This window comes from Schistocerca piceifrons, chromosome 6 (genome assembly GCF_021461385.2).
Source record: "Schistocerca piceifrons isolate TAMUIC-IGC-003096 chromosome 6, iqSchPice1.1, whole genome shotgun sequence".
Lineage (NCBI taxonomy): Eukaryota > Metazoa > Arthropoda > Insecta > Orthoptera > Acrididae > Schistocerca > Schistocerca piceifrons.
The window spans coordinates 398,488,645-398,505,843 of record NC_060143.1 but is presented as its reverse complement, the minus strand read 5'-3'; the positions used below and the strand labels follow the sequence as shown (position 1 = coordinate 398,505,843).

At 39.3% G+C, this 17,199-nt stretch overlaps 1 protein-coding gene across 1 annotated transcript in view; it reads left to right on the top strand.

The window, feature by feature from the left end:
* The window catches only part of LOC124803342 (insulin-like growth factor-binding protein complex acid labile subunit), a 95,436-nt gene that overhangs the window by 55,352 nt on the left and 22,885 nt on the right, over nt 1–17,199 (top strand). Inside the window, exons 7-9 of the mRNA XM_047264528.1 lie at nt 6,274–6,385; nt 14,231–14,456; nt 16,012–16,193. Coding sequence (XP_047120484.1) covers nt 6,274–6,385; nt 14,231–14,456; nt 16,012–16,193 — 520 coding nt within the window. The remainder of the gene's footprint in view (nt 1–6,273; nt 6,386–14,230; nt 14,457–16,011; nt 16,194–17,199) is intronic.

The following is a 17,199-nucleotide window of genomic DNA, read 5'->3' as shown; positions in this document are numbered from 1 at the left end:
GGTTTTCATTTGAGCCCCCCTCATAGCGTTTGAAGGGGTTGCCATGTCTATACACTCATTTTCAAATGAAAAAATGGCTGACATCCATTTCAGGCATGGGTGTGCTAATGGCAAAGCCTGGGAGACAACTCGATTGGATCATGACATGCCCTCATAGAAGACAGTCAGACAGCAAAGTGTTCACAAGATCCTATCAGCAGCTATTTCAGGACTGGTTCATTTAAACTCAACATGGAAACTTGCAGGTAGACCAAGAATAGAGTCAACACGACGAAAGGAGGTGTGCATGTGTTACAATAAGTGATTGCAATGCTGGGCACAAGTACCAAAAGGATTGTTTGCAGCACAACCCATTTCACGCTCCACCAAATGGCAGTTACTACTCGAGGGACAGTTTGCAAGCCCAGGCTGCACCTGACTTTTCAATCTTGGTTACCTTCTGCCAATGGAGCCTTAAACAAAGTGGGAATGATCCACTATTCCTCGTGCACGTGCTATTTACAGACGAAACATTTTTTACCCAAAAAGGTATTACAAACATCCACATCACACATATTTGGGTTTATTAGAACTCACGTGCTACCAGTGGAGATTTACCATTAATATTTGGGCAGGTGTCGTTGGTGGTCAGTTGATATGACCACTTTTCTTAACTGGCTGACTCACTAGCTATATGACCTTAACTTCCTAAAGCACAAGCTGATCAACTATTCAGATGGTGTCCCTTTGGTGAACGGATGTGTATGTCACACATGCATGACGGTACACTGGCACACTTCCATGTTGCTGCTTGAGAACACATAGCACGAATCTGTTCTGGCGTAACAATAAGCTCTGGCTCGAAGATCAAGAATGATACAGCAGAGAGGGCTGTGAGAAGATGTCAGACAACAGCATGCTGACTAGGATGTCACCACGGTAGGAATGGCATCTACATGAAAAGAATGAAAGCATCATGCCATGTAGCTGTGCCCTCACTAGTAGACTGGCACTAGAAGAGAGGACTAGAAAAGTTGTACTAGAAGAGCCACAGAGAATATTAACAATAGCAGTGACATATGAACCTGCGTGATGAGCTTGCATGGAAATTGTGTCTATCAAAGGACATTGATTATTTGCATGTCGCCAATTGCTTGCAACCCATCATGTAGAAACAAAAGTTTAAGTATTGTCAACTCAATTACTGTAATAAACTCCATTAATATGATTTGCTTGTATGTTGTCTAGCTATCCAAGAAAACAGCTTCCTAGACACCCTACAAGATAAGAGTGGGCAGGATTCCACAGAATCTCCAAAAGCAAGTGTATTGGTTGTGGCTCTTCTGTGCCATGGCCTCCCACATCTCCCAACTTGGACTCATTGGATCTTTTGTGTGGGGATATTTAAAAGCTTTGGTGTATTGCAATCCTGTTGATAGTGGCACTGAACACTGGGAAAGCATTTCAGATGGTTGTCAGTGTATTTGAAACACACCTGGGATTTTTGAACATGTAGAGACATTTATGAGGAGACGTGCTGAAGTCCACCTTCACATAAGCAATAGTCATGTTGGACACTTGTTGTAAAGTATTTGTCCTCTAGTGCATATCTGTAGTTTGGATTGCTGGGGATGTGGCTATGGAATCAATCACAACACACAGTATCAAGGAAACCATTGGTTTCAAGACCTATGTTTATTAGGATTATTCACTTGTTTCATTATCCTTTACTCACTCCTCTTATTTGTGCCTACAACAGTCAGCTATGAACATGGCTGTTGTTATCTTATAGGAATAGAATGATTACAGCATACTCATTATTCAAATGTGGAAGAAAGGATAACAGTTGGGCACCAAGAATATTGAAATAAACGTCCTGATTCATGTATACAGTTATCTCAATGAGAGGAACCTCAGAAACAACATTGAACTGAACTACACCCCTCACAGACTACAGGGCAAAATGCCTCATTGAACTGACAGTATACTGAACACTTTACATTGATTGAAAAAGAGGCAAAATTGCAACTCAGCGGATCACACTACATACTGCCAGTCAACTGCTGTCAAATTTCTCTGTTATTTGGCACACTGAAGATGAGCAACTTTATGTGCCCCTATGGATAATGGACTTTCCCGAGGGAGTTGACTTGAGATGTCAGAAGCGTGCAGCTACCTTCATAGTGTTTGCTGGGATATTTGTTCAAATGGACCTGCATTCACAGGCAACAGCAATTGCTGTCAGGTTTGTAACTGACAAGTAATGACATACACGATGAAATAAATCTTGGGTGAACAGCCTGGTATGAGTGTGCATAGAACACAATATTTCAGCAATCGACCACGTTGCCATCATCAGGTGCGCTGATGTACTGACCGGCAGTGGGCTGGCGCCATGTATATATAGGACAATCCCCCTCCCCCCCTCCCACTCCTCCATCCCTCATCTTCTATCCCTGACCACATTTCATAGCTGTGAGTGGTATACCATTCCTTGTAGTCATGTTGGACAGTCTGCACTGATGCACCAACAAAGCAGGCAACTGCATTCATTGTGGGGTCATATACATATACAAACACAATACCTCTTTTCTGCCATTACATCACTTATCCACAGTCACCCATCCTACTTAACCATTTCCATATGACCAACTGGCACGTATACATGACTTTTCTCTTAAGGTGGCACTTAATATTTGGTTTGGTGACTTTATCTGTGAACATGTGTGAAATTATATTCAAAGGGGACACAGAACAAGAGTAAAGGCACACAAAACTTAAAATACTTCACTGTTCAAAGGTGCATATCTTTGCGGATCTGCAAAATTAAAATCTGCTGCTGGGTGACATTTAGTACTGTGTTGCTCCATCTTACACATTGTAACAATGTTCACTCTGTTCAAGCCTGACACAATCTTCAATGGTGATCCTCCTCACATCATTCAATGAATGAGGATGGTTGGTGCAGTGATGCATTGGAAATTTCAACTGGCCTGAAATATGATAAGTTGGGTTAATCACAGCATACACCACAAGCCATTTTGTTTGGATGATTCCTGCCTTCTCAAGAAAAGCATTCATAAAGTAATTGCAGTGTGCTTATGCTTTATCAACTAGAATGATGAGACATATTGAATAAGTTAAAATTTAGTTTTACTGCTTGTTCTCAATTATTCTTTGGAATGTCAATAATGTTCCTCATATTGAAACTGAACACTTTTAGAATTGATAAATTCTCAAGGAGCTTCTTTAGAACAAGTGAGAGTACAGCTTGTATGTTTGATGTCACTGCTGTAATTATGAAATTAGGGTTCACAAACAGCCATGCATTGTTAAAAGTTTTTGAAGACCACCACTTCTTTCCTGTCTACTCACATTCAAATTTTAACAATATCAACATCAAGCATTTTGAGGTGCACTTGATTAAATGAAGATGTAAATAAAAGTATGCCCCACAGTGAGAAATGTTCAACATCTCTGTTGGTAAATCCACAATATGAGCATTGAAAATTAAACACAGCACTTCGTTCAGTTACATTTGCTTGATTTCTCTTAAAGTGACACAGAATGAGTCAGTTTACAGACCATATATACATGATTTCCTTGCATGACTATTTACAGTATATTAAAAGTCACAGTAGCATAAATTCAATAGAAATGAACGTATTCGTATTTGTCATTACCTTCAGAGAAAGTGAAGCCCAATTGCAACAATTTGGTCAACATAGTTGCCTGCTGCACCACACATGCTACCAGTATTTAATTAAATATTCATCAGTAGAACAGAAACAGTGGTCAAAAAGAAATGATTTAGGACTAGCCTTAACATTTGTTTTGCTTCTTGACAGGCATGGTGTTGAGCAAATGATAAAAGATTTTTATATGTGTATACTGAATGCTTTTCTTAGCCACTGACAGCTCCGGTAATGCCAAAGGCACACTTTCTTCCAATGTTATAACTGGGGGCGTTATTACTCATCAAAATCATGATGAATTATTTAGCATAAATTTCTCCAAAGTGTTCTTATCCCAGAAAATTATGCCTTAAGACATGAATTTGTAGAAATATGCATAATATATGAAGGTGTTGATTTGTTTATTTACAAAAGTTACTGATCTTAGTTATGTGAGGCATCTGATTACATGTTTTCTTCAGATCAGATTTTCATCAATATGTACACACAAAATTTGGAGCATTCTACCACATTCACTGATTCTGATTCATTTGTAACACTACTGATGTTATTCTAAATTGCACAAAAAGTTTTGGATCATCTGTAAACATATATGCAATTAGATTCAAGTGGTGCAGGGAATGAAAAAATGAATACGAAATAAAAACAAAACAATAATCAAAACAAAGGCATTCTATTCTGAAGTATACATCTTTGCACACCTGTAAAATCACAATATGCTGCTGGAAACTATTCAGTACTGTGATGCTTTTCCATGTGTATTGTAACATGCTTGTATCTCTATGACATTCTGTCCTCAATGTTCTTGAGATATTGCTGTTTATACCTGAACTTGTTCTTCACCAGTGATTCTGAGGTCATCCAGTGTGTGGTGATGGATCCTGCATCGACATGCTGCATGTTTCAACTGGGTCCATACTTGTCCAATTTTACTTATGTCACAGATGCCAAAGGGCCAGTATGCACACAGAGGGGTGCCCAAGGAGCCAATGCACCAATGTGTCCCCCCCCCCCCCTCCTAAAAAAAAAGTTTGGGATAATATCAGATATGATGGAAAATTTATAGTACCAAACAGCTTTCTTAATATTATCTTCTCCTGACTACAACAAGGTCAAGTGAAAGGTGTTTTGCATGTAAAGAGCTCAATGATAAAAAATTATTTAATTATTATTATTATTTAATTATAATATAAAAATCATAATGGCAAATAAACGTACCTCAAGGATACACTTTGATTTTCATTGACTTTCAGTGTGTTGCAGTGTAGAGCAAAATAAGAAGCACCCCCTTTGAGGCGGTGAAACATGCCCTTGAAAAATCAGAGCATTCTGCATTTTTTGACCATTGCAGATCTGCACTTCCTCGTTATTCTAAAGGTTTACAATAATTTCACAATAATAATATACAAATGATTTTAAATATAACATAGTTAAATCTGGAAAGGTTACCACTTGAAAACAAAAAGCACACCAAATGTAAAAAGAAAACACATACATAACACAAGATATGTCTACAGAAGAATATACATTTAGAATTATTTATCTGGGAAAGCCTTATTAAACAATCCAACATAACAACTGACACTGAAGCACACATATATCGGGTGCATGTACAGCGATATAGAGATATTTCTAGCTTATTTCTGACAAATACATCTTATACATACACTTCATCTTATGTGTTTTAATTTGGTATGAAAAATGCCATTAATCAAATGTCATAACGAAAAACAAAATTGGGGGGGAAGGGGGGGGGGGGGTTTGAGAGTTTGGAAAAAAAATTACTAAATCTGGGTGCCCTGTTGTTACATACATTAAAAACCATATATATGTATTGTTTCAACAGTGTTCATACACAAACATTACACTCATATTTTTTTCAAGGGGTGTTTCACCCTCTTCACAACCATATGGGAACATATAAAAAAATATGTGTCTCTTAGTTTTCTCTACACTACAATACATTCAAAGCAGATCAAAATTGAAGTGTATCCTTTGAATGATGTACTTGTAAGTAAAATTAGCTTCCAGGTTGGCCCCCATCTCCCAGAAAAATAATCCCATGTGCGATCCTGCAAAGGCCTTCAGTTTAGTTTAATGCCTCATGGAAGAAGTTGTTCATGAGGTCAGCATGAAGTGCTCATACATTACGGTCTTCAGAAATAAATGCATCATCAATGTTGACTGCAGTGCTGGTCAACATGTAGGAGGATCCTATCTTAATGCACCACAGTCCTCAGATTGAAATTAATCACAGGCATCCAATATGCATACATGATACCAGTCCACAACATGACTGACCCACCTGCCTGATGAATCTGCAACCTTGGACATTTAGTGATACCTGGCCTCATGCACACTCTTCTATAATGATTGTCAGGAGACAGACAAATACTGGACATATCAACAGAGATAACCCAGTGCCATTGATCATATTCCTTCTGAAGTGTTCCCTTGCTCACATTGTTTATGCACCAAGTACTGAGTATTTTGTACTATTGTTCATAATGGGTTCCATATAGTTCATATGGAAACTCATTTTATTCATTCATTCATTCTGCTATATCCACAAGTGTCCAGATACTGGTGTACATGTCAGAGAACCAGAGAAATGGTGATGCAAGGTGGGAAGGCTGCCTGCAGATGGGACTCAAACCCATGCTGGGGTTGAGCATCTGGGCTGAGCAAATGGCAGACCCGACACAACAGGAGTAAGTCAATAGCAACCTATGTAACAACAAAGTGCAATGAACCTTTGACATGATGCTGTCAACAGGTCAAGTAAGAGCCACAGTCCAAATCAAGACCAAAGAGGAAAAGCAATACCAAAGCAAAGTTATCAATGAATAGTCGGTATTACAGTGGACATAGTATTGAACACCATCAGATGAAGTACATGACTAACTGCGTGGTCAAGTTATGGCAGTATTTATGTGGGCAACAAAGGGCACTGTTGGTTGGTGTATTCACGTGGTGAGACAGTGGCATCCAGAAACCATTGCATACAGCTGGAAACGCTGTGAATATTGCTGTGGAAGGTGAAATGAAGGTATGAGCAAAAGTGCCATCTCATTGACTGTAGGCCATGGGGAGAAAGTGCAGTTGGCAGTGTTAATTGGGACATCGATGGAGATGGCATGCCAGGGGGAACCACTGATCCGTAGGGAGTTAGAGAGGAGGGCCAGAGTGACAACAGGACACCCACAGTAGCAGCTCAAGGTTCTGGCTGTTGTGTCACATTGGCACCAGAAGACAGTAGAAAAGGGGGCTGCGGAGGGGATGCTTGTGTTCAAGGTTGAAGCGGTAATGGAGCTCAAGCGCCTTCTATGTTTGGACTGTAGTAACTCATCACTCGTGAGCGTATATTACTGTTGCTGGAGTCTGGGCCTCGGAGCGTGCCCACATCACTGGGCCAGGAGTGTAATGCCTGGAGGGACGAGCGAGGTTCTGACAGTGATGGTGTCAGGAGATGCAATAAGTTCTAAGGTTGGCAACCATGCAGGAGCCCCACAGGACTATGATTGTTAATCGGTATGGTGTGATAAGTGCTCAAACCCAAAGTAAGTTGTCATAGTGGCAGAGGATTCAATAGCCTTCTTTGTCTGCTGCTTAGAAGTCAAGATCAGAAGATCAGCTTCACCATTGGAGAAAGCGTGGAACAGAGGCCTAAGATACATTTCATGCCATTGGCAGCACAGAAGCTCTCAAGGACAGAGGCCATGAACTGAGGGCCAGTGTCAGAGACTAAAGTGTGAGGCAACCCTTTGATGGCCAAAACTTGTGCTAAGGCAGAAAGGTAGGCCTGAGTCATGGTGGATTTGGACAACATAGGAGTACCTTGAATAAGCATCCACAATGAGCAACTACATAGAACCTAAGAATTGGCCTGCAAAATCGAGGTGGATGCTGTCCAAGGGGAGGTGAGGAGTAGGCCAGGTGCAAAGGATTGCAGGGCTGCTGCCTGGTGCCATGTGCATGCTACACAATCATAGACCATCTTTTTGATGTCACCATTGGTCCTGGGCCAGTACACATAGTGGCATACCAGTGTCTTCATGTGGGACATGCCCCAATGACCCCAGTGAAGCAAGCTCAATAGCTGACAACGCAATTCTGCTGGAATAACCAATTGATGTGCATCCATCTCAGATCCAAATAGATGACACCATCCAGAACTGAGAGGTGAGAATGCTGTTTCCAAATGTGGAGCTCTGTCGTCAACCAACAAGAGAGATAACGGGGCCATCTATGGATTACATAGTGAAGGACCTGTCGCAGGATGGGGCCCAGTGCATTGCACACATGGCCATAAGGAGAAAACCCTCCAATGTATGTTGATGTTCAACCTCCTGTTGGTCAAAATCAGCGCTCACGTTGTCCAGTAGATGGGACAGTGAGTCAGCATTAGCATTCTAGGCTGTTGGCTTGTACAGGAGAGTGTACCGTAATTGTAGGCACTGATGAACAATGCTCAGCGCTGGAGGCATTGCACTGTTTGTTCTGAGAGACTGATAGCAGCCTGAATAAAGCCACAAATGGCTTGTGATCTGTGTTTAGAGAGAACTGTGTCCCAAAAAGACAGATATGAAATTTACTGATTGTGAACATTATTGCTAAGGCCTCCTTTTCTACCTGGGAGTAGTTGTGCTGTGCCAGTGTTACAGTTTTGGATGCATATGCTATAGGCTGTTCGGAACCATCCCTATATTCATGTGCCGAGACTGCTCCGTAACTGTAGGTGGATGCATTGACTGCCACAACCAACAGACGATCAGGAAAATGAGGCCTGAGGCAGTGTGCAATGATGTCAGCATTGTTTTAAATGTGACAAAAGCCTTGTTGCAGGCGAGGGTCCAGGCATAAGGGGTCTCCATTTATGCAAGTAATTGAAAGGTTGTGCAATGTGGGCTACCTGGGGTAAGAATTTAGTGTAATAGTTGAGCCTCCTCTAAAATGCGTGTAATTCACGTAAGTTTTTAGGACGAAGTAAAGAAGTGATGGTGGCAGCATCCTGATGGGTAGGCTGGATCTGGATTACCTCTTTAGAGAACTAATGCCCCAAGTACTCCATTCCTGGCTGAAAAAATCTGCACTTCTCCAAACAATACCTAAGGTCTGCGTGTTGCAGTGTTGTGAACGAGGTATGGGGGGTTTTCCAAATGTTCCTGGCAAGAGGGTCCTGTGACAGTAAGGTCATCTAAGTAACTGACATATGCCAGAGTATTCTTATCAGCTGTTGCAGAAGTTGCCAGAATATTGCAGGGGTTGAAGAAATGCCAAAGTGGATTTGCCTGTACTTACACAACCCAAATGGCGTGTTAAGGATGACAGTGTTCTTAGATGCCTCATCTAAGGCAAGCTGGAGGTATGCATCAGTGAGGTCAATCTTGGAAAAAGCAACACTGTTTTCTATCATGCCTTGAGATGCATGCAGACTGATACCAGATATTCACACATCATTGTCCATAAATACTATCATGAAGGAGAGCCTTCAGAGTTATGGAATGAGTTAGTTTTTACATTGACAGGTAGAAATAGTCACTTCTATAAAGTATGCTAACTATAAATTATGACTAGCACTAATCTGCTCAAACTGATAGTGATGATGATGATGATGATTTGTTTACTTGGGTTGCCTCCAAATAGACAGTAGGGCAGTTCTGTTGCATTTTCATTGGGCTGCCTAAGAACCACAATTTTTAAATTTTGGTCACCATCTGGTATTGTTGACCATGAAAAACCACAACGTGGCATGTCTTAAATGTTTTGTGTCTCACATTGGTGCTTGGATTTTTTAGTAACAACACTGTAGTATTCACCACCTGGCAGGAAACTTCCCATGCTAACCACACTTCTCGAACTCATGATGCAGGTGCAAAACTTTTGTGAGCTGTTAATTTGTTCAGTGGAACTGAATATACTGTGTGTTTCCAAAATTAAAGGAGAGTTAATTTGAGAGAGCCACATATTATAGAATGAATTTTCACTCTGCAATGGCATATGTGTTGATTTGAAACTTCCTAGCAGATTAAAATGGTGTGCTGGACCAAAGCTCAAATCTGGGGTATGTGCCTTGCACAGGCAATTGCTCTACCATCTGAGCTATTCTAGCATGATTCACAATCCACCCCTACAGCTCTACTTCTTCCAGTACCTCCTCCCTCCTTCAACTTCACAGGAGTTCTCTTGCATATATTGTGGAGCTAGCTCTCCTGGAAGGAAGGACATTGTGGAGAAATGGCCTAGCCACTACTTAGGGGATTGTTTCCAGGAGGAATTTTCACTCTGCAGTAGAGTGAGGCTGCTTTAAAACTCCCTAAAGGGTGAAAATTAATTCTGGAAACAATTGCCTATGCTGTGATTAAGCCATTTCACTGCAAAATCATTTCTTACAGGAGTGCTAGTCTCACAAGGAATGCAGGAGAACTACTGTGAAGTTTTGAAGCTGAGGAAAGATTCTGGCAAAAATAGGGTTGTTGGTCAAGTTGCTAGTTGTGCTTGAATATGTCAGTTGGTAGAGAACTTACCTGCAAAAGGCAAAGATTCAAAATCTGCCATACTGTTTCACCACATATTAGTTGAAAGAGAAATTCTTGGACTTCGTGCTAAATGTCTTGTCAGACCTCACATCTGGTGTGATGCCTGATATGTTTTATTTTCAAGACATCTGGAAAGGACTTTTTTTACACTTTTTTTACCCTTATTAATTTTTTTGAAAAATACCATTAACATTTTATTTTGTTGAAGTAGTTCTAGCCAGATTTTTATAACACTCATGTCATCTGCAAAAGCACCAACTTTGCTGGATGTATTTTAAATGGAATGTCATGCACATATGGTATGCATAACGATGCACATTACTTTTGCACCTAAAGTAACTTGACTTGTTATAGATAATTGTAATTTCATTCTGGCTTTGTAATTTCATTTCACCTATACACATAGTTATCTGTTGTCAACAACTCATGGGTTCTTCTCATTATGAAGTCTAACCTTCCTTTCTAACTTTTCCCAACTTGTCTCTGTTTCCTACCTGAGGAAGAAAGTAATTGTTTCAAAAGCTAGAATAGCTCCTTGCACTCATAAGTACTGTTGTACATATCTGTTAGCACTACTAACAATTTGATGCCCTGGAGGTAAATATTTGCCAGCAGTTCTGCGAGAAGCATACAGACACTAGCTTCTAAATGATCTACTGCATCACATGAATACATCAGCATAAGCTTGATAAAGTGTTTACATATAAAAAGAGCTCAAGGAAGGAAGGTATAAAAAAAAAAATTCGTATTTGTGAATTTCTTTGCAAAAATGCTATGTTTGAAAGCAACAGAAACAGATGTTCATCATAAAAATCTGTTCCTGTTAATAACAAGACTATTGTGTTACATGTTAGCAGAAAATAAATGGTTTCTGGATGCAGGATTCTTTGCTAATGGAAAAAAGATTTGTTTAAAAGAGGGTCTGCCAGTATTTTAATAAAAACTTGCTCTCGGGTATCATTACTGCAGTTGATAGCATGACTACATACTAAGGTAGCAATTAAACCAACATTGCACAAGAGAAGTAAGGAGTAATTTGTGTGTTATAAAAACTGAGTGAGGGTTATGTGTGGACATGTTGTGCACGATGGTAAGAGTAGGAGGTTAGAGGTAGGAGAAGTACAAAATGATGATACCTGAAGGTTAATTCATCCTGATATAACAAAGAAACTACATACACAAAGTCCAAGAAATAAAGAAACTATATACACAAAGTCCAAGAAATAAATTTGTATGATTTACACAGATAAGGAATTATGGTCTCGAATTTGTTTCCTATATGTACAAGTACTTAGAGTATACATAGCATGTAAGTTAATCAGTAACTGTCACAGCTATTAATTATACTGTGTCAGTGATCAGTGAAAATCCTTCAAGAAGGAACTGAAAGCAATTTCTGTTTGGGTATCAAATATAGTAGAAGATGATGTTTCATTTTCTGTGCAAATTTCTAATTATTCATAGAGATCCATTTTCATATCCTTTAGAGCAACATAGAGAATCTGGAGTGTTAATTCACTGTATTTTAGTGCATCACAATATACAATAATATCATTTAAAAAACTTTGCTTTGTTTAAATTTTTATTTCCAGGAATATCCATGTATTGTTCATACATAACCACAAAGCTTTTAATGGTCTGACCAGTTTAGGAGTGACATGTACCACACATGATTTTGTAAGCATTTTGTTTGGGATTGGATGCTGTAAATGATCTTACAATGTATCTTGTTACTGGTGAAGTGGAAAGTGACTTTGTTTGTTAGTAAAATGCACTTCCTAAGAATTTTAAAAGAATAAGTCAGACTTAGCTATTTGGAAAGACATATGATCTGACTATATGAAGATGAGTGCTTGTGTACTTGAAATTAATACTATCATCATCAATATCATTATCATTTAACAACTGAATATCTGAAGATGAGTCCTTGTGTACTTAAAACTAGTTCATCATCATTGTCATTTAACAGCTGCAGTTCCCTCAGTGCAGTGTACAAGCCTCCTTTATCTTTTCCTCTGCAAGTATATATTACTGTTCATGATGTCATCTAGTGTTACTCCTCTCCTGCAATATCCATCTTTATATCATCTTTCAGGTGTGTTCTTACTCTTCCCAAGTCTCTTCAATTTTTCTCTCTGGATTTAATCAAACTGTCCTTCTTGGTTCCACCATTAACCTGATACAGGGTGTTTCAAAAATGACCGGTATATTTGAAACGGCAATAAAAACTAAACGAGCAGCGATAGAAATACACCGTTTGTTGCAATATGCTTGGGACAACAGTACATTTTCAGGCAGACAAACTTTTGAAATTACAGTAGTTACAATTTTCAACAACAGATGGCGCTGCGGTCTGGGAAACTCTATAGTACGATATTTTCCACATATCCACCATGCGTAGCAATAATATGGCGTAGTCTCTGAATGAAATTACCCGAAACCTTTGACAACGTGTCTGGTGGAATGGCTTCACATGCAGATGAGATGTACTGCTTCAGCTGTTCAATTGTTTCTGGATTCTGGTGGTACACCTGGTCTTTCAAGTGTCCCCACAGAAAGAAGTCACAGGGGTTCATGTCTGGTGAATAGGGAGGCCAATCCACGCTGCCTCCTGTATGTTTCGGATAGCCCAAAGCAATCACACGATCATCGAAATATTCATTCAGGAAATTAAAGACGTCGGCCGTGTGATGTGGCCGGGCACCATCTTGCATAAACCACGAGGTGTTCGCAGTGTCATCTAAGGCAGTTTGTACCGCCACAAATTCACGAAGAATGTCCAGATAGCGTGATGCAGTAATCGTTTCGGATCTGAAAAATGGGCCAATGATTCCTTTGGAAGAAATGGCGGCCCAGACCAGTACTTTTTGAGGATGCAGGGACGATGGGACTGCAACATGGGGCTTTTCGGTTCCCCATATGCGCCAGTTCTGTTTATTGACGAAGCCGTCCAGGTAAAAATAAGCTTCGTCAGTAAACCACATGCTGCCCACATGCTGCCCACATGCATATCGCCGTCATCAATCCTGTGCACTATATCGTTAGCAAATGTCTCTCATGCAGCAATGGTAGCGGCGCTGAGGGGTTGCCGCGTTTGAATTTTGTATGGATAGAGGTGTAAACTCTGGCGCATGAGACGATACGTGGACGTTGGCGTCATTTGGACCGCAGCTGCAACACGGCGAACGGAAACCCGAGGCCGCAGTTGGATCACCTGCTGCACTAGCTGCGCGTTGCCCTCTGTGGTTGCCGTACGCGGTCGCCCTACCTTTCCAGCACGTTCATCCGTCACGTTCCCAGTCCGTTGAAATTTTTCAAACAGATGCTTTACTGTATCGCTTTTCGGTCCTTTGGTTACATTAAACCTCCGTTGAAAACTTCGTCTTGTTGCAACAACACTGTGCTCTAGGCGGTGGAATTCCAACACCAGAAAAATCCTCTGTTCTAAGAAATAAACCATGTTGTCTACAGCACACTTGCACATTGTGAACAGCACACGCTTACAGCAGAAAGACGACGTACAGAATGGCGCACCCACAGACTGCGTTGTCTTCTATATCTTTCACATCACTTGCAGCACCATCTGTTGTTGAAAATTGTAACTACTGTAATTTCGAAAGTTTGTCCGCCTGAAAATGTGCTGTTGTCCCAAGCATATTGCAACAAACGGTGTATTTCTATCGCTGCTCGTTTAGTTTTTATTGCCGTTTCAATTATACCGGTCATTTTTGAAACACCCTGTATATTCTGACTCACTGTAGTAGTGCTCTTTTAATCCCAGCCATCTCTCTTAGTGCTTTATTTCTCAGTTTGTCTAGTTTTGTCCTCTATTATGGTATGTAAATAAACAGTAGCAAAAAGCAATAGTTATTGGTTCCAATAATTATATTGAATATCTAAAATTTTATTTGATAACCATGCACTTTAGTGTAATTCCATAAAGGTAACAGTAGCTTAGTACAATAAATTTTAATTATTTTCTTGAAATGACTGTAAATAAAACAGTTCTATCAGAAGGACAGACTATTATTGCAAATCTAATGAAACTGTATTTGATCTTCTGCTAAAAGAGGTGACTGCAGGAGCATTTGATGGGTTACTGAAGGCAGAAACAGGTGACGTTGCAGAGAGTTCTACTGGTGGTGACAACTGTAGAACTGGCACTCTGCAACTGCGACTCTCTCACAACAACATGCTGAGCAGCTTGCAGCCAGACTCTTTTCAGGGATTGCCTCTGTGTACGGTAGGTTCTCAGTATCTATAACATAATGCCATGTTCATAAGAATATGTTATGGATTTTCAAAAAAATTATTGTGCACTAATAAAAATGAACATTAATACTTCTAAAGCTGTGATAGAGAACCATCATATTTGCAAAGCATCACTGATAGAAGGCAGTAAATGCAATGATTACAAGCACCAAGCTGTATGCCACAGCAGCAAAACACATACTGAAGACGAATATCCTGAGATGACCCTTCAAATTACATCATCATGCTAAACATGAGATGTCAGCTATATTTCAGTGTCACTGTGGGATGCTACAAAACCATGCAAGTTGATCATGCCAGTTCAGAATACCAGCAGTGTACTGATTCACACATGGGCCACCACATTAGGTGAGCTATCTTTTTGATGACACAGTAGTCACAGAATAAATTAACAGATAAGTTGCAGCCAGAACATCAGCTAGTATCTTTAGGAATGTCATGATGGAAGCTGGTCTATGAGAGAGACAGCCACTCACCTGGTTTACCATTGCTCATCGCAGTTTGTCACCGTGCAGCAGGCCTTGAAACGAGTAGCAGAGAGTTGGAAGGAGCATTCAACAGAACTTTCAAGGGAGACAAGTGACAGCATTATAATCACATCTATGAGCTGATTGCAAAAGTGCATTGTAGGTAGTCTACAAAGAGTGTTCCAAAAGCTTTAGGATAAAAATTACACACATTGCAGAGAACTCTAAGTTGTGTATTTTGAGATGAGGAGGCTATGATCACAAATGAAAATTTTAGGCATATATGGTACTGAATGAGCATTGCATGTGAGACAAATGGTTTTAAACTGGTGATGTTTTGTAGCAAACACCTGCATACCACATCAACTCCGGGTGTGCTACTTTAAAAAATAATACTTAGTCACCTCTGGTGTGTACATTGTTCACTATTGATTGTTGAAGGTGAAGCATTACTTGTTAAATGAGATTGCAATCATGTTTAATATATGTTTCATCAAGCTGAATTGCCCAAAAAGTCAATGAATGTGCAGATAAAAGTTTCAATACAGGTGTCATCCTAACTGAAAGACATTTATTGTTGTGGACAGAAAATTATGATAAACTGAACCATTCAAACTTAACATGACTGATCAAGGTGCTAGAAAAAGAATTGTTTGCATCAGAAGATGATGATGTATTGTGTAAGAGGAGAGTCATCAATAAGCAAATGTCAACTTGGCAGTCATCACTTTTACAGGGTGGCCCAAAAGTCATGAAGGGTTCATAACTGTGAATAACTTTTTATTTATCATTACTTTCACCAATACATAACAGACTTAAAGACCAGGGATTGGTGATTGTTTACACTTCACCTGTCAGAAATTGAAACAAAAGATAAGAGAAAAGAATAATCAAAAAGTTATTCACAGTTACAACCCCTTTGTGACTTTTGGCTCATTTTGCTATGAGCTCACATTGTTTCATAAGGCGTAAGTTGTCTGTATGTCTACAAATTTGTGTTTTATAGTTGCAATGCAATAGGTATTGATACCATAATATTTTCATTAATGTTCTTCACAGCTGGATTTGAGTGGCAATGCCCTGGAGACCCTAGATCAGACTACAGTTCAGTGGGAAAATCTAGAATGGATTGATCTGCAGCACAATCCTTGGGATTGCCAATGCTCCCTGCAGTGGATGGTGGACACTGTCGTTACACTTCTATACCCAACAACTCATGCTGACCTTCTGTACGAGCTCAGGTAATAAGCAGGACTAACAGCCATAATCAATGATGTTTGATAGTATTTCTAGCTCCAAACTCATACTTTCACAAGGCTGAATTACTATAGCAATAACAGTAGTCGTAGTAGTTTATTCATCCAGAGACAATATACATTGCAAGGATTTTATTAGAAAATACATAGTGTAAAAAAATGCAAGACAAAGGTGCATAGTACCTGAGCCCTACCTATACTGCATACATTCCTCTAGGTACAAAAATGTATGAAAATGTATTTTATGTGGACAGTATCATACAAATAAAATCTCAATTACAAAATATATGAAAAAGGTATTTTGTATGGAATATATAGTTGCTATTTACATACAGATAAAATTTGAGTTCTAACGTTTTTGTCAAAAATACTCATTCACATTATACCAAACACTTGATTAAAAATACTGTTAACATATAATAAACAAAAATAGTTACTTGCACCAATAGTTATTTGCTGCAAGTTTATTGCCAGCATTCATTTAGACTGTAATGACAGTTGGTCATTAAAAATTAAATTGCTGCTTTTTTAAGTGGCAACAATTTTTTAAAAAATCTGTGTCAGAAGTTCGTTATACAATCTAATATCATGAATGTTGGCTTGTTTTTGTGATAGAACCTTGCTTATCCTTTTTGTATGGGTATCACTGCATGTTCTTGTATCATAAGAATGAAGATCAAGTTAGTTTTGAAACGGCGGTGTACCTGTTTATATTGATTACACTTTCTTGTATGTAGAAGCATAGCAAAGGTAGAATATTTAAATGTTAAAACAACTGTTTGAAGGCTGATAGCCTTGAATTGTTGATATTTATTCCAAGAGCTTGCTTTTGTATAGTGAAGATGGTTTTTAACATTATGTCCTGGATTTTCCATTGTTTGAACATAATTTTTAGTTTCCCTTATTATGATCTCAGAAAGTGAGGCTACAGGTAATAGCAGAATGGATGCAATGAAAGTAGATTATTTTGCATACTGTCTAATTTTTTTCC